General features: G+C 43.5%; 1 protein-coding gene across 1 annotated transcript in view; it reads right to left on the reverse strand.

Annotated features, from left to right (window-relative positions):
* Nucleotides 1-1,282: 1,282 nt before the first annotated feature.
* The window catches only part of LOC117048328 (lanosterol synthase-like), a 40,384-nt gene continuing 18,131 nt past the window's right edge, over nt 1,283-23,535 (reverse strand). Inside the window, exons 9-23 of the mRNA XM_033152033.1 lie at nt 19,368-19,486; nt 18,999-19,096; nt 17,123-17,150; nt 16,512-16,514; nt 16,338-16,391; nt 12,123-12,194; nt 11,073-11,123; nt 10,761-10,910; nt 6,781-6,877; nt 5,881-5,986; nt 5,066-5,131; nt 3,947-4,027; nt 2,931-3,101; nt 2,430-2,508; nt 1,283-1,906 (exon numbers count right to left, since the gene is read on the reverse strand). Of these exons, the coding sequence (XP_033007924.1) occupies nt 1,727-1,906; nt 2,430-2,508; nt 2,931-3,101; nt 3,947-4,027; nt 5,066-5,131; nt 5,881-5,986; nt 6,781-6,877; nt 10,761-10,910; nt 11,073-11,123; nt 12,123-12,194; nt 16,338-16,391; nt 16,512-16,514; nt 17,123-17,150; nt 18,999-19,096; nt 19,368-19,486 (1,355 nt within the window). The 3' untranslated portion in view covers nt 1,283-1,726. The remainder of the gene's footprint in view (nt 1,907-2,429; nt 2,509-2,930; nt 3,102-3,946; nt 4,028-5,065; nt 5,132-5,880; nt 5,987-6,780; nt 6,878-10,760; nt 10,911-11,072; nt 11,124-12,122; nt 12,195-16,337; nt 16,392-16,511; nt 16,515-17,122; nt 17,151-18,998; nt 19,097-19,367; nt 19,487-23,535) is intronic.

The raw sequence follows: 23,535 nt of genomic DNA on the forward strand, positions 1-23,535 counted from the left end.
TCATCTTAACCACCGATATTCTTCCCCATAATGAGAGGTGCAGTTTGTTCCAACCCTCCATATTTGTTTTTATTTCTTTCCATGCCTTTTTATAATTGTCTTCAAATAAATTGATGCTTTTGGGTGTAATGTGTAATCCTAGATATTTGGCCTTATTTTTTACTTCTAATCCTGTTAGTTGATGTAATTCTTCTTTTTCTTTTTTATCTAAATTTTTGGTCATTAGAGTGGTTTTTTGATAGTTTATTTTTAATCCCGCCACTTTGCCATATTCCTTGATGATATTTAATGCTATAGGTATATTCTCTTTTGGATCCTGTGTTGTAATTATTAGGTCGTCGGCGAATGCCCTCACTTTATAGATGTTCTTTCCAACCACGATCCCTTTCAAATTCTTTTCCTTTCTAATATTATTCAGCAGAACTTCCAGCACCAAAACGAATAGTAGGGGCGAAAGCGGGCACCCTTGTCTGGTCCCTTTGGTTATTGGGAAGCTGTCTGTTACGTTCCCATTTATTATTAACCTCGCTCTCTGCTGTTTATAAATTGCATCTATAGCTCTCCTCAAATTTTCTTTAAATCCAATTTTTTCAATTTGCTTTCTCATAAACTCCCAGGAGACGTTGTCAAATGCCTTTTCGGCATCCAACAGCAGTAATGCTGCTTTCTTGTCTATTTTGAACTCTAGGTATTCAAGTATATCTATTATATTCCTGGTATTACTAGAGAGTTGTCTACCTGGTATGAATCCCGTTTGGTTAGGATGAATTATATCCTTGATTACTTCTCTTAATCTATTTGCAATTACTCCTGCAAATAGTTTGTAATCACTGTTTAGGAGAGAGATTGGTCTATAATTTTTCATCAGATCGAGGTCCGCGTCCTGTTTTGGGAGAAGCGTAACATAAGCCTCTTTCCAGGAGTCTTCCTCCTTTTTCTTGTATAATTCTTCATAATATCTTATGAAGTTTTCGATTATCATCTGTGGTTTGGTTATATACTTATCTCCTATCTTTAGCCTATTTATTGTTTTTTCGTTTTTTCTTTTTTTCAGTTGCCAAGCAAGGAACTTGCTTGGTTTGTTTGCAAACTCAAATTGGTTTTGTTTCCAGATTTTTAGATTCCAATCCATCTCCTGCTCTATCTTGGTTTTATATTCTGTTCTTAGCATATTGATCTCTTTTATTAATTTCTCATTTTTTGGACTCTTATATAGCTCTTTTTCTTTTCTGTTCAGGTCTTCAATTATTCTATTTTTCTCTTTTTCCTTTTCTTTTTTCCCCCTAATATTTTGTTTTATAAAATAACCTCTGATAAATGCTTTTCCTGCATCCCAAACTATTGCTTGATCGGTTTCTTTATCATTATTTAGCTTAAAGAATTCCACTAATTCTTTTTTCGCCCCTTCCAAAAAAATTTCATCATATATTAGAGCTTCATTTAGTTTCCACCTCCTTATTCCTGATATCCATTCTGGTTTTAATTGAAGTAAGATTGGGTTGTGGTCCGAGATAGTTCTTGGATCTATTTTTATCTCCTTGATTCTATTCAATAATTCTTTCGATAGCCAAATTGAGTCTATTCTGCTTGCCATTTTCTTTGCGTGTGAGAAATAAGTATATTCCCTTCCCGTTTCGTTTTGGAACCTCCAACTATCTTTCAAAAGCACTGGGTGATGTTGAGAAGGATGAAAGCCAAGCTCTCAGGAATGACAGTGCACCTCTGCTCAGCACCCTCCATTCTGACTCTGCTCCAAATGCACAGATCCATTCTTCAGGAGTTGTTTAGCGACAGGGCTGCTGGGATACAGCCGGGTAAAGCGGGCAAGTGCAAAGATAGGGAAGATGATTCGGTAGGCATTGTAATGCAGAGTACCAGATTTGTAGAATGCTGTAGCGATGTCACCCTGAGGAGAGGCAAGAGAGAAATTCCTGAACAACCTACATGCAGTCTTCTGTCCTGACTTCATGGTGATTAAATTCCATTTGAGAACCCAGTTGTATGATCACTGTAACCTCTTTTACAGTGATCATACAACTCTTTCCAAATATTGCTGAATTACAACATCCATCATCCCTGTCTATTGCCTATGTAGGCTGGAAGGCAACAGCTTACCCACCCACACTCTCAGTACTTGGTGGAAAATGTTCTGTGTTCATTCATTCATTTTATGTATATTTGGAGGACATGATCAATTCCATAGCAATGGGCTAGCTCTGACTCAGGGTCTTCTTGATAGCAGCCCCCTCCATACGAAATGCCTTCCTTAGTGAGGTGCAGCTGTCCACTACATTATCAACATTTAGGAGGAATATAAAAAGTTCCTGTGTTCACCCAGGTATTTTTGGCAGAAATATACTCTTCCTGGCATCCTTGAAAATTTACAGCTATGACAAAATTTGACTAAGATAGTGAAAGTTGTAACACACCTGAGGCCACTCCCCAATCGATGTCTGTTTGTCAATCAAAACTTGTATTCCTCTTTCCAGAACCCGAATATCAGGATATCTGCAATGGCACAAGAATACTGGTCATTAGTTCTGTTGTCAGCACCCACAAGCGGTTTTCTTAAGGTGAGGATGAAGCTAAAGAAATAAAATTGCCAGAGAAATTATGAGGTCATCACTTCTGCCCTTAATTGCCTTTATGTTTGACATTATTTCAATTGTTTGGGCTAAGAAGCACCTGGCAACATCTACATACCAAAATGCGGGAAAAATCAGCCCTTTGTAAGTTTACAAAAGCTAGCTATGCAGCATGAGGGACACAATGTGTGAAAGAGAAGCAATGTGGTGAGTATAGGTCCGTAGCCTGTTTTTCCATGTAGAAGTCAAGGGTTTGATTTGTCTACCTGCTGCAGAAACCACTTGGGCAAAAGCAGACAGAAGCCTTTGCTAAGGTAGGTAACTGCTGCCAGCTTCTGTGCTTACCTGACAGCCATCAGCCCCAACAGAGCCCAAGAGGTTTGGTGGATCTGGGATACGGTGTGCTGAATATATTTGCGAAACCTGTAGGATTCAAATTCCTCTCCCCAGCCACCGTCTTCCATTTGCTTGGAGACTAAGAATTCACAGGCTTTGGTCACTTCCTTGCATGCCTCCCTAGAAAATATGAGAGGAGAAAGAGCAAAAACAGCCCATGAGATGCCTCATTGGGTTTTGTTCCACTGTTGGCCTTGACTGCATCCAAATAAACATATGCACACTTACCTGCAGGTAAGGCCCATTGAACTTAGTTTGATTTACTTTGAGTAAGCATGCATAGGGGTTGGAGCTGTCAGTTTTTTCTGTACATGACTATTTGCATTCTGAGGACTTACTGACCAAGCAGAGAATATTCTGTCTCATACCAAAGTCAGTGCTGTTAGCATTAGAGCTATCTTTTCAATAAAAATTCAAGTTTCCAGCTCTCCTGCTTGCGAGGAACGACATGGAAACTGGGAACATTCCATGTTTGCAAAGAGTCAATTGGTTTAGAACACAAAAAGCGGGAAACTTCCTATAACGGAATGCAATAAATTATAGACACAAATATGGATATATTTCAGAGGGAATAGATATATTCCAGGCTAATGGATTATGCCTCATCTGTCAAACCTGTCTCCCTCCCATTCTTCAAAGCATACAAAACCCATTGCTAGTGTGATGTTTTCATTTTGCCTTACTTTAAGGTATCTCTGATCAAGACAGAAAAAATGATTTACTGCTTTGGAAAAACATGGCGAGCGCTTTGAACTGCCTTTATAACATACAAATGTTCAAGAAATAACCCTCCTTTTAACATGATCCTAAAACAAATTAGAATAATAGACTCCCCTACATTTGATATTTTGGGTGGAGGAGCCTTACGGTCTGTCCACTTCACCACCCTGAAGCTAAGCTCCATCAAGGGCTCCCAGCAGAGCAACATTCATACTAATCTTCTACCCGAACGGCTGCTTACTCACCCACCACGGTAGATGTATCCCATACATGCAAATGCCTCTAGTCCAAACCAGGTGCCATATGTGAAGCATACGCCCCATCGCCTGTCAGGGAGGAAAAACCCATCAGCCGCTGAATGAAAGATACTGAGACAAAAGACAGACTACACCTTTTGAGTATGCCCTTTCATTCACTGTTTGTTTCATAGAATCATAGAGTTGGAAGGGACCACGAGGGTCATCTAGTCTATCCCCTTTAATGCAGGAATATTTCGAGTCTCGTGTTCTACCGACTGAGCTATTACAGCTATGTCCCCCCCCCCATATTTCTTCCAAAACTTTCATATCCCTCCATTAGGTGCACCAAACATTGAACAACTAGGTGATATGAAGGTAGCTTCTTGTCCACAGACAGGACTCTTCAAAGTAGTGAAAGTAGAGATGGGGCTAAGTTCCTTTATCATAATCATGAAGTGAAATTTCTGGTCAAAGCTAGAATCACTTGTTGCTATAACTAGTTTCCACCCCACCCCACCCCACCCCACCCCTTGCTTACTGTTGATCTAACTGGATCTAATCGATATAACCAGTTATTTTGCCTAGTGGCTGTAGATCTAATGGTGTGACTATTCCTGATGAATCATGTAGGAATCAGTATACAATGTTACCAGCAAAAGTTTTCCCCCATTTTAACACATCAGTCCCCATCCCCCCCACCTAAGCCTAGTGACAATGTGAAGGTTTGTGCAACTTCGTTATGCAGCTACTTCATTAAAACACAGTTCAGTTGAACGGTCACAAAATATTGAGTTGGGTTGTTGTCGGCCAACACAGCCAGGATGAATACTCCAGCAGCGGACCAGTGAAGCCTTGGCCTTTCCGGTCTCTCGCTGTAGCTCTGCTCCACAATTAGGCCACTACTGGCGAATTTAAATTTAAAAAATTGACAGGCTCTCCCCTTGCATTAGCTAGTTCTCTCCTTTTTATCTGTCAAGCTGTTGTGTAGGAAAGGCATTCCAAAGGTGAAGGTTTCCACAGCTCAGTCAGCAAAGTCTTTCTTTCCGAACACTATGTATGCATTCAGAAACTCTGCCAACCAGTGCCGCAGTCAAGTTCATTGTGGGATATTTGTAAGCCACTCACCCTAACCAGGATCCATCAGCTTTCTGCATGTTACGACAAAACTGCAAAGCCTTACTTAGAGTATCACTGTAGAGAAAAACAAAGGGGTCTTCTTACATTTCAAGCTAAACAGGTTCTGGATGAGACAATAATTAAGGCAAACCCCTTGTAACAATGGCATTCAATGGCCTAAAGAAGCCTTCCACTTTTTTAGACCTTGGACCCACCCAAAACATTCATTTAGTGGCCTACTTCTTAATGTTTTAACAATGTTTGTGTTGCTATTGAGACCCACCTTAGAGCAGGCTGTGATCCAATAGTGGGTCCTACCAGCCTCCCAGGTGATGGCTAATTAAAATCAAGAGTGTTCCTTGTCATCAGTCTTTGTTTAAACTACTACCACCAGCAGCAGCTTTACATGAGATAACATAACATAACATGCAAATAGCCCATATGTTGTGTGTACATGTACATATACATTTTTTGGAGGGGTAGTTGTGTTGGTTTTTTGCAATAGAAAGAACTAAGAGTCTTGTGCCACCTTAAAGGCTAACATACTTTACTGTGGCAAATGTTTTTTATGGACTGGAGTCCACTTCAGCTGTACTGTGTGGTCATTAGCTGCCAGGTATGTAAGCAGATGGAGGTTTTTGGTTGTTGTATTTTAATGACTGGAGTTGCAATCAAATGCAAAAAAAATGCAGTCTTTAAAAAATTCAACTCCTGAACTCTTAGCACAGAATATTCCATTAGAATACAGAATTCTAGAATATGAATATCATGATGTAACAATAACACCCTTCTCTGTTTTGGGGGGTTTCCTCCCCTGATTTCACCTTATTTCATCTTCCCGATGATTTGGGAATCCTTTCTCAAAATGTTTCAATCCCTGCATTACTGATGAAGTACATTCTATATAGGTGTGGTCGACCATACAGTCAGCTGAAAAACATAAAGTGGAGAATGTTATCTTTGAAGATGGTTTGCAGATTTATATCCTTAAAAGGGGAGTAAAAACCTAGCTGTCAATCAAACCCACCCATAACACAGGGGTTTGGTTGCCAGGTCTCACCGCAATATGTGCCCTCTTAAGTGAGGACCCGATTTACCTGTACATACCGGTACTTGGCTTCCTCCCGACATCAAGAGACATGTTGTGGCATTGTGAGCCAACCACAGTTTCAAGACCACCCTAAAGGCCAGGCCCAATCTGCAAGGATTTGTAAAGAGCCACAGGACACAAACAGGCAACTTTGGCAGCATAGCCCTGGTGCCTTGCTCCCCTGCACCGCTGAGGTTTACTGGGCTGCAGTGCCACCCACATAATAGCCAAAGAGGGTAGATGACTTATTAGCCCACTCAGACCATGTTTGATGTGAATAGACCATTGACGACTGTTGCTCACTTTGGTGCCTCTGTCAGAGCCACAGGGACAGTTTATCTTCACCTCCCAAAAATTCACCCTTTCTCATATCACACCATCTTTGTCTGCCTATCCCAGAGCCCTACCATTGGCCTGCCTCAGACCATCTCGCCTATCAGCACAAACAGAAAACTCTCTGACAATGTGAATATTTTCCAAGGCCATATCCTCAAAACAAACTGCCTTCAAACACATGATTTCAATTCATGGCCTCTATCCCCAAAACTATGAAACGGGCCTAGCTTGTGAAGAAAACCAGAATTCACAAAAGATTCCCATTTAAATTATTCTGATACTAAGATTGTGTTCTTACCATATGTCTCTGAGGGGTTCACTATCTCCAGTAGCCTACTTCCTCTTCTGGTTTCATAAGAAGAAAAACCACCATCGGAATTTCTCATGTTCAGAATCTGCAAAAAAAAGGTACAAGTGGGATTGGCGGGGTGGGGGGAGGCAAGACAGAGGGTTTAAGAATGGGCATGGTGTGCCTTGTCTTACTTGCATAGGTGCATGATGATCACTCCTGCCCAGCCCCACCAGCCTCTCCTGTGCTCCTTCCTCACTTGCCTTTTTTCTAAACTAAAAAGCCCCCAAAGGTATGGAAGAGTTGCTCCAGCTCCTTGATCATATTAATTGCTCTTTTCTACCCAAGTGCTTTGATAACTCTACAATTTATGTCAAAGTTTCCCAACCTATTTCTGACCGTGGCCTCACCCCCACCCCGTCCTACTGGTAAAAAGTAGCTATTTAAATGCTTTGTTTGTAAACAGAGCACATTTTATTTATAATTTTTTTAAGTCATACAAAATAAAATTACATAAAATGATAGGAACATAATGAAATGTTGTTGAAGCAGAAAAACAAAGAAACACAGAGCTGAAAAGGGACTTCAATGGTCATTTTTCTAGTGCAACCCCCTATGACGGGGGTCTGCAACCCGCGGCTCCGGAGCCGCATGCGGCTCTTTTGCAACTTTGCCACGGCTCCGGGCAGGGCCGGTGCGTTTAGCTCTGAAATGTAGGGGGCGCAGCGCTGCGCCGCACTGCTGGCCCGCCTGCGCCCACCCACTTCTCTACCTTGCCGGCGGCTGTGCTGCTCATGCGTGCCTCGTTTCGTGCCAGCGCAGGCACAGCAGCAGACCGCAGCAGCTTCCCTCCTTGGCGCCTGTCCCTGCGCTTGTGTTTGGCTGCTGCTGGTGGAGCTGCTGGCTGCTGCGATTCGACGAGGCGCGACGACTCGACGAGGTAAGGAGGCACCTGCGGGCTGGGCCAGGGGTGGCGGACGGCAGGCGAGGGGGAAGCCCTCTTTTAAAAAAGTGGAAGGGCCCGGCTCCAGGACATGTGGCAGTCTGGGAAGGAAAAGGAAGCCCGGCTGTTCAGCTAAGGGCGGCCCAACGGGATGAGATGGGCGCGGGGAAAAGCTCAGGGGACGACCGGTCCCGGGCTCTGTTTCGGGGGCGCGCAGGAGACTTCCCTTAAGCAGCGTGGCAAAAGGGGCCCGAGCATGGGCGTACCAACGGGGGGCAGGAGGGGGCAGCGCCCCCCCTCGAAGCCCCCTGCCCCCCTAGAAGCGGGAGTCCCATGGACTGAAAGAAGGGTTTTATCCATTCTGAAGGAATGTTTTCCTGTGCCTGCAGGGGGGACGTGATCAGCCCCCTGCTTCAGCCCCTCTCAGCTGCCTTACCCAGCCCCTCTGCTGGCCAATAGTGATTGGGGCAGTGTGCATGCTGTGTGCTTTTGCATACGTTTGCTAAACTTTTAGGGTTGCATTTGTGCTGTTCATGGGGCGGGAGTATTCTGGGGGGTTGGATTTCCCCTTCTAGATTTGCCCCTGCAGCGTCAGGCGTTCGGACGGTTCCTTTAATACAGTGCTTGTTGTTTGGCTGGGGGGGGGAGCGTTTCTTGATATTTTGCCATTTTGCCTTCATTACCTGCTCTTCATTACCTGTCTAAATTGTGCTATGAGCTTCTGGGTGTTTATATTTTTGTGGGCCGCAATGGTTTTGCGGCTCCCAGTTTTTTTTTCTCTTCGGAAACGGGTCCAAGTGGCTCTTTTTGTCTTAAAGGTTGCAAACCCCTGCCCTATGACATAGGAAACTCAGCTAAAGCAGATGGCCATCCAACTATTGTTTAGAAACCTCCAAGGAAGGAGAGTCCAGAACCTCCCGTGGGAGATCCATCTTCCATGTATTATAAAAAGTAAACAACACTTATGTGACCCCCGTTATTTGACACAGAGGGGGAAACCTGCAGATAACAGTCCAAAGCCATACACTCCAACATTCCTCCAATGAAAATAGGGACGTCCTATTCCATAATAATTATTTTACTATTTATACCCTGCCCATCTGACTGGGTTTCCCCAGCCACTCTGGGCAGCTTGCAACATATATAAAAACATAATTAAACATTAAAAAAAAAAATTCCTATACAGAGCTGCTTTCAGATGGCTTGAGGATCGGATAACTCCATACCCTCCAACCAGGGCCATCTTAACCATTGAGCCTACTGGCACAACGGCCTGGAGGGCGCCTAAGCCCTCCACCCCCGCCGGCAGCACCCTCCAGCTGCCGGCGGAGCGCGGGAGTGCGAGTTGGCCGGCTGCGCCCTCCGGCTGCCTGGCAGAGTGCAAGCTGGTCAGCCGCGCCACGCTCTCCGGCTGCCCTGCGGAGCACAAGTTGGCTGGCCGCGCCGCGCTCTCCAGCTGCCCTGCGGAGCGCGGGAGCGTGAGTTCGTCGGACGCGCCAGGGCGCGTCATATCCTTAAGATGGCCCTGCCTCCAACATTTCTCTGGTGAAAATAGGAATGTCCTAAGGAAAAGCGGGACATTCCGGAATCAAATCAGAAACTAGGGTGACTTCTGTAAATCCAGGACTATCCCTGGAAAATAGAGACTCTTGGAAGGTCTGCAAAAGGCATCCAGGGGATTCTGATATATGGGAGAATATTAAAAAGCAAGTGGTATTCACTGACCTGGTGCTAAAAGATCTTGTCATCCGGAGGAACACTAGCTGCCTAGATAAACCACTGAACTCAGTGAGGCTTTCTTCTAAGTACACACTTATTTGTTTACTAGATGCACATAAGCAACACCCAACGCCCCTGCTTGGTTACGCGCTGGGGTTTATCTCGCCCCATGCCTTGCAGAGCCAGGCCAATGCTGCCAATGGATCCTGCGCCCCTTGGCAACATTCAAAGGCCCCAATCTGCTAGGCGTTGGGATGAATTGCACCCCACGCCTTGCAGAGTCAGGCCCAGGCTGCCACCTGGCCCAGCACTGGAGGCAGCTACAAGCAGTAGTCAAAACAGGAACCTCAAAGATTGCCCTCTCCTGCTGGAAACAAACCAGGACTGCTCCAAGAAAATACATGTGACAAAAAGAAGGGCTAGTCTGCCTGCTGGTGGGAAGCTCTCTTATCTGCTTGTGATTGGCCAAGCAGATAGTCAGCAAATCAGGATTTATTTATTTTTTTAAAAAAAATCTTTTCTTTTCTTCTCACTTCCCTCTGTAGCTCCAAAGCCTTGTACTATGGTCCCCCATTTTTGTAATTTTCACCTGTGGCCCCCTTGGAATATGCTGCCCCCCCCATGACCCTCAGTTGAGAAACACTGACTTATGTGGTCATTTTCTGCTTTTTAAGTCTAGATAGGTTCCTGCTCCTTGCAGCTAGTTTAAGTGCTTTGCCACAAGCATCAAGTGTAATTCACTGCCACTCCACCCAGGTACAATGGTGTGTAAAATCACAGTCTGTTCTCAAACTTCAAGACTGATCATCCTTCACAGAGGATAAAATGCTGCCATAGGGACACCTCCACCAATTCTCTTAGCCTAAAAGGTAAAGGTAAAGGGACCCCTGACCATTAGATCCAGTCGTGTCTGACTCTGGGGTTGCGGCTCTCATTTCGCATTACCGGCCGAGGGAACTGGCCTACAGCTTCCGGGTCATGTGGCCAGCATGACTAAGCCACTTCTGGTGAACCAGAGCAGCACATGGAAACGCCGTTTACCTTCCCGCCAGAGCGGTACCTATTTATCTACTTGCACTTTGATGTGCTTTCGAACTGCTAGGTTGGCAGGAGCTGGGACCGAGCAGCAGCTGGGACTGATCAGCAAGCCCTAGGCTCTGTGGTTTAGACCACAGCACCACCCACGTCCCTTTCTCTTAGCCTAGGGTCCCACAAAACCAATATTCTCCTCAGCACTATTACTGAATGCTAGATGACTTCAGTCTTCCCACAATAGCTTCCTCCTGCCTGCTTCCCATTTTCTCTTCTGGGCTTTCCCCCTTCTCACCACATTGACAGCATCAAAGAGGCGCTGAGGTGCCACATGATCTTCTATGAAGGGGCATTTTTCCTCCAGCAGCATTAGTGTCCTCATGGCCTCAGCAGTACAGTCAACGACTATCCAGTCATTCTCTCGATTGCTGAAGGGGAATCCACCCTGGAAATTGAAGTGAATACATTAGGACTCCTTTGGCAGCAGCCAGTGTAGAGGCATCTCCTCCCAAGCAGAAACCAAGAAAGCAACCAGGGTTTTGACGGTTGATCCATATTTCTTTTGTTGGCTATGTGTCACACAGACAGGACACGATTCTGGATGTACCTTGTTCATCTGGCGATAATATCTCTGGTAGTTAGGTGGGTTATCTACAATCTGAAAAACAGATTAGCAGCATATTAATAAAAGGCAATCAGATTATATTTGTAACCAGTGGTAAAGCCAGTGTGGCATAACAGTTTGAGTGTCAGACAAGGACCTGAGAGACCAGGGTGCCAATCCCCACTGCCTCTCACCCTAGACTTCCTCAATGGGTTGTAGTGTGGATTCAATAAGGAGGAAGAAAACCGTGTATGCCACCTTAAGCTCCTTGGAGAAAACGATGGGCTATGCAATAATTAATAAACAATAGAAAAGAATAAATAAATTTACTCAGTCAGAAATGTGGTCTGTAATTTAGAAGACAGAATATGGCTACAGCCTGATGCAATGGTACCACATGGGGTTGTGTTCAGTGCTAGCGCTACTCAAAGTAGACTCACTGAAATTTATGAACTCAAGTTGGTCATGTTTATTAACCTGAATGGGTTTGCTCTGAATAGGATTCATATTGCGTACAACCCATAGTGTCGGTTGAGGTAAATTGCAGTGGATATACAAGGTTTTACATAGGACTGAAGCCACACTATAAAACTGAATTGATATTACTTGTCAAGGATCATATGGGCTTCAGATTAAAAACCTATTACTCTATAGTCCCGCCATGACACATTATTCAGCTGAATGAATCTCATGTGATCAAGAAGCAGCTGAGTCACACTCTGGCTCTGCCTCCAAGGTCACACAGTATCTCATGACCACAACATCCACACATTAAGCTTTGCCTATGCAGGCATCCATGTCTAAATGCTTGGATATCAGAGGCAGGGCTGGGGGGAAACATACAACCTTGGAAGCTGCCCTTCAACATCTAGGTCAGGTAGTGGCCCACTGCCTTGGATAATCTAATAGCTCCTTCTCATGACGAGTAACACGTGAAAGGGGCTCATGTTACTTTGCAAAAAGAGACAAGCGTTTCCCTCCTGATTCTTTTGCTGAGACAGCTGAAAGAAGTATTGATTCCCTGTGTGTGTTATTCCAAGATCAGTGCTTTACCTGAGAGGCTTTCAAGAATCCATGGGCTTTTTTCAGACAGGATGCATAGTCAGGATTGTTCTGAATCCCAGCCTTGAGAAAGAATGAAGTTGTGCTTAAAGATTCTGACCCAGGAAAGTCACAGAGAAAATCTCAGACACTTACACAAAAGAATCACTTTGGACAGCTACAAAAATAAATGCAAGTTCTTCAGGGATAACTTCAGTGTTACAAATGAATACTCAATATGTGGATTCCTGGACTTCACATTAGGAGAATCACCTGGAGAACATGCCTTTCTTGGTTAACCATTACAGGCATATGAGGTGATCTCATAATGTGTGTGCTTTGGTTAAATCATGAACACACACTATCTACATGCCAGTTCATCCATGTAAAATATATATGTAAATGGAAATTATTCCGGAGAGAACAAAAGCAGAAGATGTGACAACTGAAAATGGTATCCCGAATGATAAAAAGGCTGAATTTTACAAAAAATTAAAAAAATTAATGACGGAATGTGTGGATTACAAGACCATAATAATGGGTGACTTTAATGGGGTCCCCTCAATGGAAATGGACAGGTCAGGAAAGAAGCAGAAATTAAATTTAGGGAAACCTCCAAAGGCTTTTGAACATATAATAGAACAAAATGAAATGGTGGATATATGGCGGTTTAAATACCCAACGGTTAAACAATTTACGTTTTACTCGGAACCAAACCAAAGCTGGAGCAGGATAGACCAGATCTGGATATCAAAAGAGTTAACGATTAAAGCACGGAAGGCGGAGATATTACCGAAAACTATATCAGGCGATTATGCCGTAACATTGGAGCTAAAAATTCAAAGAGCTAAACAATTTAGATGGAGATTGAACGAGAGTATTTTAGATAACAAAGAAATTTTAGAAAGATCTAAAGAGCAGTTGAATACATATTTCGAACTAAATTTAAATAAGGGGACTGACATAAACACGGTCTGGGATGCTAGTAAGGCAGTCATGAGGGGTTTTTTCCTGCAACAAAATTGTATACTTAAAAAGAAGAGGGGGGGAAACAAGGAGAATATATTAGGAAAAATAAAGGAACTGGAAAAACAAATGACAAGTAAACCGGAAGATTCAAAATTAAAACAAACGTATAAGTTGTTACAAATAGAAATCAACATCTTGATAAATCAGGAAGTGGAATGGAGGATTAAGTTATTAAAACAGAAGAACTTTGAAGCCGCAAATAAGGCAGGTAAATGGCTATCATGGCAATTAAAGAAAAGGCAGGCGCAGAGTACAATAAACAAATTAACTGACAACAATATAACAGTTGACAAACCAAAAGAGATAAAGAACATATTTCTTAAATACTATAAAGAGCTCTATAAGGCACCAAAAGAGTGCAGCGAGAAGATAAAAATATATTTGCAACAACATAAGTTAAAACCACTGGTACAGGAAGAAATAGATTCATTGGAGAATCAGATTACAGAGGAGGAAATTGTAGAGGCAATAAAACAAGGGGAAAATGAAAAAGCTCCTGGACCGGATGGCATTTCAATAAAATACTATAAAAAATTAAGTCAGCAGCTGGTCTCTCCACTGAGGGAGGTAATGAACAATATAATGGAAAAAGGACAACTACCTCGGACATGGGAAGAGGTGTATATCACGCTAATTTCAAAGCAAGACTCTGACCTTACTAATGTAAAAATTACAGGCCGATATCATTATTGAATAATGATTATAAGTTATTTACAACCATTCTGGCTCAAAGATTAAAAAAGATTATGGTTTATTATATCCATCACGATCAGGCAGGTTTCCTTCCGGGGCGACAAGTAAAAAATAACATGCGAATAATGCTAAATAATATTGACTATTTGGATTTGAGGATAAATAAACAAGTGGCGCTAATTTTCCTGGATGCTGAAAAAGCGTTCGACAACCTGTCTTGGACCTTTATGAAAACAAATTTGGAAGTATTAGGATTGGGCACTAAATTTAGGAGAGGTATAGAAGCAATATATAAAGAACAAAAAGCATGTTTAATTGTAAATAATGATTTGACAGAAAATTTCAACCTCACTAAAGGTACAAGACAAGGTTGTCCACTCTCTCCTCTTTTATTTATATTAACTTTAGAGGTACTATTACAAAGGATTAGAACATCGGATAAAATAAAAGGTATAAGATATGGATGTAAAGAATATAAAGTCAAGGCTTTTGCCGACGACATTGCTATTACAATCGAGGACCCACATTTATTTATTGGAGAGACTTTAACAGAATTTGGTGCATTGGCAGGTTTGAAAATAAATAAAAGCAAAACAAAAATGATGGTAAAAAATTTAAATGAACAACAATTAGAACAAATCCAAAAAGAAACAGAGATTGCGGTGGTGAAAAAGATAAAATATTTAGGCATTTGGCTATCAACAAAGAACGTAAATTTGTTTAAAGACAATTATGAAACGCTCTGGAAGGAAATCAAAAATAAGCTTGAAATTTGGGGAAGACTGAACTTATCCTTCCTGGGAAGGATAGCTGCTATTAAGATGTCGATCCTACCAAAGATACTTTTTCTTTATCAAAATATACCTATTATAACTAATCAGAAGTACTTTAGAGAGTGGCAGAAGATCATTTTGAAATTCGTTTGGCAAGGGAAGAAGCCGAGGATTGCATTTAGACTACTAATGGACAAAAAGACAAGAGGTGGATTTTCGTTACCTGACCTTAAAATATACTATGAGGCGGCTTGTATTGATTGTATTGATTGGCTAGGAGAATGGTTTAGATTAAAGAATACAGACTTGTTAGATTTGGAGGGGGTGGAAAACAGATTTGGGTGGCACGCCTACCTATGGTATAACAAGGTAGAGGTACATAAAGGCTTCTTAAACCATACAATTAGGAAACCATTATACCAGGTTGGGAGGCGATACAAAGACTGGTTTGAGGGGAAGACGCCAGGTTGGGTGTCACCACAAGAGGCTTTCACAATTAAAAAACCTAACATGGAAGCCTACTGGTTAACATACAGAGAACTCCTGTTAATGGAAAATAATATACCGATGATAAAGTCATATGAAGAAATAAAAGACAGGGTAACAGGCTGGCTAGAGTACCATCAATTGAATAGTATATTTGTAAAATATAAGAAAATGCAAGGTTTCAAACAAGACAGGTCATGGTTAGAGAAGGAGGTTGTCCAAAACAATATTAAAACGCTATCTAAGGTTTATGATTACTTGCTGGAATGGAATTTGAAAGACGAGGAGATCAAGAGTGTGATGATAAGGTGGGCAATGGACATCGGGTATAACATTGAATTTGCTAAATGGACAAGACTTTGGAATATCAGTATGAAATTTACGGCGTGTACATCACTGAAAGAGAACTTGTATAAAATGATGTACTGTTGGCATCTCACTCCAATTAAATTAGCGAAATTGTACAAAACAGGAAGTAAATATTGTTGGAAATGTGAGGTGAAGGACGGGGAGGTTTTCCATATGTGGTGGACATGTGATCCAGTAAAGCAGTATTGGGAAAATATATACAATGAACTTAAAAAAAAATTAAATATACTTTTAAGAAATTACCAGAGGCATTCCTCCTAGGAATGGTAGGGCCAGAGATAAAGAATTGCGATCAAAATTCTTTCTATATGCTACAACAGGGGCAAGACTACTGCTGGCACAGGTCTGGAAACAAAAAACAATACCAACTGTGCAGCAATGGCAACAGAAAATCACAGAATATATGGAAATTGCAAAAAATGACAATGAGAGTCAGACAACAGGGGGATGAAATGTTTAGAAACGAATGGGGAAAGTTTATAGAATACTTGGACAAGGTATGTAAGACGTAAATATTGACATATAACTCATGGCGTGTAAGAAGGGAGAAGGTATTATAAATAAATTCAGAAGGTGAATAATAAGGAACATGGGAAGATATATAATTCTGAAGTGGGATTGGAAAACTAAGAGAATGGTGAAGAGGAAAAAATTTAAATGTGTGGAAAGGAAGTTGACGTGTGAAATATAGATGTAAGATATAAGGAAGACATGGTATGAAAGAAGGGAAGTGAATGGAATTCAAATTTGAATGATTCGTGTGATATAATTTTTTCTATTATAATTTTTATTTGTAAAATTTATTGTTATAACTTTGGTTTGTACTTAGTCAAAATTAATAAAAATTATTTACAAAAAAAAGAAAAGAAAATGGTACCTCCAAGAAGCCTTGAATGGTAAATGATGTATCCCAGGTCTGTGATCCCATGACCTGATATAAAGAAAGGAAGAACAGTTTTGTCCATTAGATCAGGGGTGGAGAACCACTGGCCTGGGAGCTGAATGCAGTCCTCTCTAACTAGTCCCCAGTCATGGCCACTTCCCAGCCTACACCCTGTGATGGAACTGTGATAAGGCCTCTTGCTTAACTGAGTGGAAGATGAAGAAATGTGTTTGGAGTGGGTGTGTAGAAGCCTCTGAATTTTGTGTGGTTAGAGTTGATTAGCAGTGGTGGGAGATCTTAAACAGTACTTTCTTTTTAGAAAAAAACTATACTTGTACATTTGCTCCCACCCGTGGGGGTGGGGGTGGGGAAGCTATCAACTTCCTTCAGCTTCTTTCTCCAGCCCAACTTCCTTAAGAGTAAGGGAAGCACCTCCCTCCCCACGTCACCGACACACACAAACAGACTTTTCCAGTTCTTTTCATTTGTTGCAGGACTCTTGCACACCTAAAACTACCACCCCCAACTGCATCTCCAACTCCTCCCTGCCTCATCCCACAACCATTATATGTCTTACATCATACCTCCTAATCCTAATCCTGGAGTAAAGCTATACATTATGCAGGAGATCCATGACTGGATCTCCTGATATTTTGATGTTTTCTTCAAAGGAACTGATGCTGTCAGGCAGGCAGAAGACAACTGTGCTTCAGAGTCACCAAAACAATACAAATTGCAGGCCATAGCAATTCCCAACATCTGGGTCCACACTACTGTACCTTCATTAGTATACCATCTTGTCCAATCCTGCAGAGATATAAAAAGCAGAGATTATAGCAGACACAAGACCATGTAGTTACCTATCTGCAATGCATAACAGGAGACCAATACTGTAACAGGCTTTAAGAACAGTCAAAATGAAAAAAAGAAATTCTCTCTGAAATCTCTTCCATACAACACCATGAGTAGGACACGGGTGTTCACATCAGCAGCTTAAAACAGCAAAATCATTTTGTGCCAGTGCATGCAAGCTGCATTTGCAGTGCTGTTCACTTCAGAGAGGGGGCAATGATGTATTTGATAGTTGTGCATGCCCTTTCTGGTTTCTTTGCCCCTGCAACCCCCCTGGAGCTCCTAGTGATGAAGCTGCCATCTGAGCATCTGTGCTCATCTGTGCACATATCACAGCTGTAGCAGGTGTACACACTATTCTGAAGTACAACGTAAATGTGGCTTATGTTTTCTAGTCTCATTGACACCGATTTGAGATAAAACACATCAAACAGCAGTATTTATTGAGAAACTACAGGATTGATATGCATTGTGGCTAATGTGTGAATGAAGCTTCAAAAATTAGCAGTGGTAGCAAACTGGAGGTGGAGTAAGTGGTAATGTGAATATACAGTATGACTGCCATACATCTGGACTTTTATGGACATTACCGGGATATCAAAGGCAGGATTTATGTCCGGGGGGGGCGGGTCCGAAAGGTGGGGCTTTGTCCTGGATCTTAGTTAAGTCAAGCTCAACAATTTTGGGGTCTTCCTAAAAAAAACTTTCAGGGTGCCCTGGTTTTTTTCTTTTGAAATATGGCAACCCTAACATACAATACCCTCAGACAAGAAGGTGGGAAGCATGGGTCTCAGACTGGGGGAGGAACCTGCAACCCTGCCATGCATCTGGGAGCCAAAGAGATGACCTGCAAGCTGACTTTGAGCAGAGTGATGTGAAAGGGTCCTTAGATGCAAATTGTGGGCACGAGAACTTGAGTACTAGCAATGCCAGCTGAAGATGTTAGAATACAAATATCTCAAAAGAGCTGGTTCTTTCTCCTGTTTGGGGGAGTGGGGAGAGAAGCTTGCAGCTACCAAGTCAAGCCTGAAAGCAGCTAAAATCAGGCAAATCTTGTACATATGTGGAATATAACCAGCATTGTGCTATATATACTCTATTGAATTAATACCCAGAATGCTAGCTAAATTTGTTGGTTATGTGTCAGGGATCCTCTTCCCCTTGGGGTTGCTCATGAGAAACGACCAGCTCCAACGGTGAGCTATAAAACTATTTATTGTTCATTAAGAATTACAGAGTCTTGAAGCATGACTGCTTAATCAGTTTCAGTTTCCTGGACTGCTGAGTCCTCCCGCGCGCGCCAACAGAGCCAATTTCTCGGCACTCTGAGATGACGTCTGCGCCTCCTCCTCCCCCTCGGCTCACTCACTTGTCTGCTACTGATAATGTTTGAAATCTCCCCCTCCTCTGGAGATAATTCCTGATGGGGGCTGGGGGAGGAAGATGAATCTGTTGAAATTATAGGCAACTGCTCTCTGTATCCCAGCGACCCCCCCCCTTTACTGGAAGAATCGCTATCTTTTCTCCCAGCTGCAGCTTGCCCCTTTCTCTCCCCCTGCTCCTCCCGAGCAATCCCTCTTTCCCTGACATTATGTGTGGAAGATTACTCTCTCTAACCTAAATACTAAATATTTAGATTACAGATTTGGGCCTCCTACAGTCATGTGATTTGGGGATCAGTTCAGATTTGAAATCCCTCATTTAGGATTGGTTTGGCTAGACCCAGCTCAGCAAAGCCACACTTTTGCAAGAATATGTTGTGGACCCTATAAAGTTGTGTTTGAATCAATATGCCAGCCTTACCAAAGGTAATCGTAGATTCTGGAGATATGTTCTTGAAGAGCTGGAGAATTGGCTCCTTCTGCATACCAGCGTATTAGCACATGAAATGCTTTACAAATCTACAAGACAAAAGAAAATTATCATTCCTGTTAGGAATTTCCCTCTGTAAAACCTGCATCTCATTGCCACATGGCTATGTCTCTGTATGTCACCAGCCGAACACAGAAACTCATTTGGTGACAAAACAAGCAAGCAACAAGCATAGCTCTCCATTTGGAAGTAAACTGGTTTCTGTGGCAAAGCTTACTCAGGAGAAAGAACATATGCTGCCAACAAAAGGAATTTGTTCCCGGCACAATGATTTCTGAGAAGCATTCACAAAGGACCTACCGGACTAGAATTGGTGTAGTTTGAGAATATGTCATCAGCCTTGATTTGCTCATACATTTCTGCAATGGCTTTCTTTCTGAAACTGGTGAAATGGTATCTCTCATACAAATTTAAGGTAGCTGAAGAAGGAATAAGAGAGACACTTTGAACATTGCGATAATGTTAATGCAATTCTATCTTCCTCGTGTGTTTTGGACTGCAATCCTCCATACAATTACTGGTACCTTTGGCTCAAAACAGAGGCAGGATTTCAGCCCCCACAAATTTCATAGGTGATTTCAGGGGGGAATCTGCAAAGGGAACATGGGGGTGAGTGAAAGGTTTACCACTGATGGTCATCAATGATTGGGAGTCGCATGGGTTTTCCTTTTCCTTTGCCATTCTCAGCAGCTGCAGGCTGATTGCCACCATTTTCTTTCCCCCAGAATCATCAAGACACAGCATTATTCCAAGGCATGTGGGAATTCAGAGGGTAGGGGAGAACAGCAGCTACCCCACAAAAAATGTGTCCACCAATGGCGGCTGCTGTGGCAGATGGCATTTCCCTCAGAATATCATTGGATCCAGGGCTTTCTCTGTAGATGAAAATGGTGGCTGCCAGCCAGAGTCTGCCAAGTTAAACACTATTTAGCTTTAAACAGTTAACGAAAAAATTAAAAACCCAAGGAATCTTTTAACACAGAGAAAAACCCAAAAAGTCCATGTCTTCAGTCTGTGGTAACGCCTCCCCTTACTTCCATGAACCTTTTTCAGAACCCCTTCCCAAAATCTTACCCATCACCACCCCACATCCTCAAAATCCCATCCTTGCCAGATTCTCTCTTTCGGCTTGGTAAGTTTATATCTAGAGGAAGCGAGTGAAAGAGTTCGACAGTTTTAAGGTTCACTGGGAAGCAAAATGGGGGGGGGGGGTCATTAAAAACTATAAAACTGCTTCCCTGTCCCTCCCACGGGCTCTGATCAGTATTGCATTCCAAGGTCAAGAGAGAAGGATTTCCTGGACACTAAGGAAAACATTTAAGGGCCAAACCAGATGGATGTTTAATACATCAGGTCAGATCTACAGGGGTACTGATATACTGGGCTCAGGGCCAGTAGGGCCCCCAAACTATGAACCTTTACTTAAACAGGGAAGTCTCCAGTCCTCCTAGGAGGAATGTAATGAAGCAAAATGCACAGGTATCCTCCATTGTTTGAGGTCCCTCCACTTTACCTGCAAAAGAGGGCACAAATTTGCATGTTACACAACACACACACAAACATTTTATGCAGATCTGTGTCCTCTATTGGCAAGTGGGTTGGAGAGCCCAATCAAGGTACAGTGTACTAGACCCAGATAATCCTGTTGGCAGTAATAATTGCTTGGTGCAACTTTAATCCCACATATACTTTGGCCTTCAGTCATTAAGGAACATTCATGATCATTCGTCAAATCCCTGAATACCCCATAGTCTGAAAGGCAAAAGCCAAGAGTTGACTACCATGAATGACTCCAAGACTACAAACCCATAATGCCGTGGCATATATCCAAAGCATGGTTTAGGTCTCTTGCTCACAAAGCAAGGCTCTTGTCAGTATTTGCTACAAAAGCTTTGTATAGAGTTTCTTCTCAGAGTTGTTTGCTTCTAGCTAACATGAAACTTGGAAGATGTTGTACGTTTCCATGGATATGTGTCTGGGTCAAGGACATGCAAAACATCCACGTCTTATTCTTCAGACAATGTGTTTGCCTATACCAGGGGTCTGCAACCTTTAAGACAAAAAGAGCCACTTGGACCCGTTTCCGAAGGAGAAAAAAAAAATTGGGAGCCGCAAAACCATTGCGACATTTAAAACAAATATAACACTGCATATATTGTTTCTTACCTTAATGTAGTACATAGAAAATAATAGCAAGTTTGGTATTATACACACAAGGCAAAAATGCTTGGTCATTTCAGTAATAGGTACAACATGTTGCATAGGCACTACAGGCAACAGTACATGTTTTAAATACATCTAGCATACAAAGCCTACCCAACAGCTTTAGGGTGTCTTCACTAAAGCAAGGCTCACACCCACACCCACACACACACATCCCAAGGTTCGGGTGCTTTGGTCAGGGGAACCATCAATATTCAGAAGACATGGGGTGAAATGTTCTCTATAGAATGGGCAAACTATCAAGCACAGATAATGAAATAAACACCTAGGGTGGAGTTGCTGGGCAGGGCAGCGACTCAACAGGTTGCTGCGATGCACACACACCCCGGCGCGCGTTGATTTTGCCACTTGTTTCCAGAAGCAAACGGGGTGGGGGTGGGGGTGGGCTTCATTCGCGTCTCCGTCTCTCTCTCCCGCCCCTCACCCTGGCCCCTTTCAGCAAGGTAATCTCACTCGCTGCGATCTTGAGAGGCAATAAGGGAGTTGCTGCTGAGCTCGGGTCAAGAGATGCAAATGTCAAAGGGCGCAGCGCTAGCGGATCTACACACCTGGATCTACACACCAGGAAGGGAAAGAGCCGGGCAGCGGGGAGAAGGGGCTCCTTGGAAGAAGCAGCCCCGGAGAAGGCAGGAAGTGGAAGTGGAAATGCAGGTGGAGGAAGAGGAAGAGGTTTCCAAAAAGTTGACCCACCACGAAGCAACGGCCGAAGCCCACCGAGACCCAATTCAGCTGGTAGAAAAGCAATCCCCTGGATTTGAACTCAGCTCCCAAGAGGACGCTGGTATTTGTACTGTATTGCCCGAAGTCTTTGCAAACAAAGGAGTCACTGAGAAACTCGAAAGAGGAAGGGAGCGGAGAGGTTTCCGCTCCCAACAGATAGGAAGAAGAGAGGACCGGCTTGGGCTTCCCAACTCAGCAGACGCCGCGACGCAAACGTACCTTTGCCGCGTCCTCATCTCTCCCAGTCCAGGCATCCAGGGCTGGACCGCTGCCTGACGCCGCCTGAGTCCCGCCGGATCCCCCAGCGCCGCTTACCTGGGGGAGGAGGGCAGAGGACCGCCCCTCACCTGCTGGCCCCGCCCACCGCCTCACCGCCCTGGCCACTCACGCCCGAGCAGAGCAGCAGCAGCAGCGCCTGCCTCAGCCTCCCGAGGGCAGGCCGCCGGCCAGCTGGAGAAGTGGGCAGGCGCAGGTGGGCCAGGAACGCGGCCACCTAGTTTGCCTAAATAGCAGTGCCGGCCCGTCTTCTGGTGGAGCTGCGGCCATCGTAGGATCGCGGAATATTCCCTCTGGGTGTTCCGAGCGTATCTGGGGGAAAAGGGGTCGTGCGAAGGCTAAGCGGACCCGGTCACTTTGAGGGGGGTTACCTTGAAGTTCAGTGTACCTGGCGGCGTCATTTGCTGCACCCTAGAACTCGAGGTTTAAGCATAGACTTCGGGAGAAGGGGTGAGAAGCGGACGCAAGACGGGGACATCGCACCCCCCCAGTTGCGCAAAGCCTCAAGATCCTGATAAAAGCAGCCCGCTTCCATAACAGAAGAACAAGAGATAAACGAGATTGGGGCAACGAGAAAGACCGAGTTGTCCGAACTTAAGAATTGGCAAAGACAATAATTCGAGCGTGAGCAGGAGACGCAAAAAGGGAGTCCGTCTCTACTCTGGTGAAAAATGGCGCTGGGCATGACTGTGCAAGATGATCTGGGTACAGCGTTCCTGTAAAGTGAGTTAATCTTTGACCGGTTGCCTGGGGGTGAACAGTGGTCGGGCAGACCGGAGGAATATAATAATATAAGACAGAAGAATTAGAGGGTTTAAGAAACCAAGAAGATCCGGTAGAGGGGGGAAAAGAAAGGGAAAAAAGCGACGTTGGAAAGATCTTTAAGACTTTAAGACTCTCAGATCGGCTTAGTATCGTGTTAGCAAACCTAAGACGGAGAGAGGTTTCGCATGGCGATACGGAAAGGGCTGCTTCCGTTGGTGGAAAGCTTTTAAAAGCATCGGATAAAGCTGGAAAGTGGGGAGTTATTGAAACGATCGAGAGAGAGTTTTATCCCTTCTCCTCCCCCCTCCCCCCGAGTGCAAGAAGACTAAGTCGGCGGGCGGTGAAAGGAGACAAAGGCTACTGGTCTGAAGGATTACGAAGAGAAAGGGGGTATCGACTCCCTGGATTACAATCATCGATTGAGCAGAGAACGGGGAAGAAAATTGGCAGGGGTCGATCAAAAGTACTGTGGGAGAAAACGGAG

The sequence above is a fragment of the Lacerta agilis genome, chromosome 6 (assembly GCF_009819535.1).
Source record: "Lacerta agilis isolate rLacAgi1 chromosome 6, rLacAgi1.pri, whole genome shotgun sequence".
Classification (NCBI taxonomy): Eukaryota; Metazoa; Chordata; class Lepidosauria; order Squamata; family Lacertidae; genus Lacerta; species Lacerta agilis.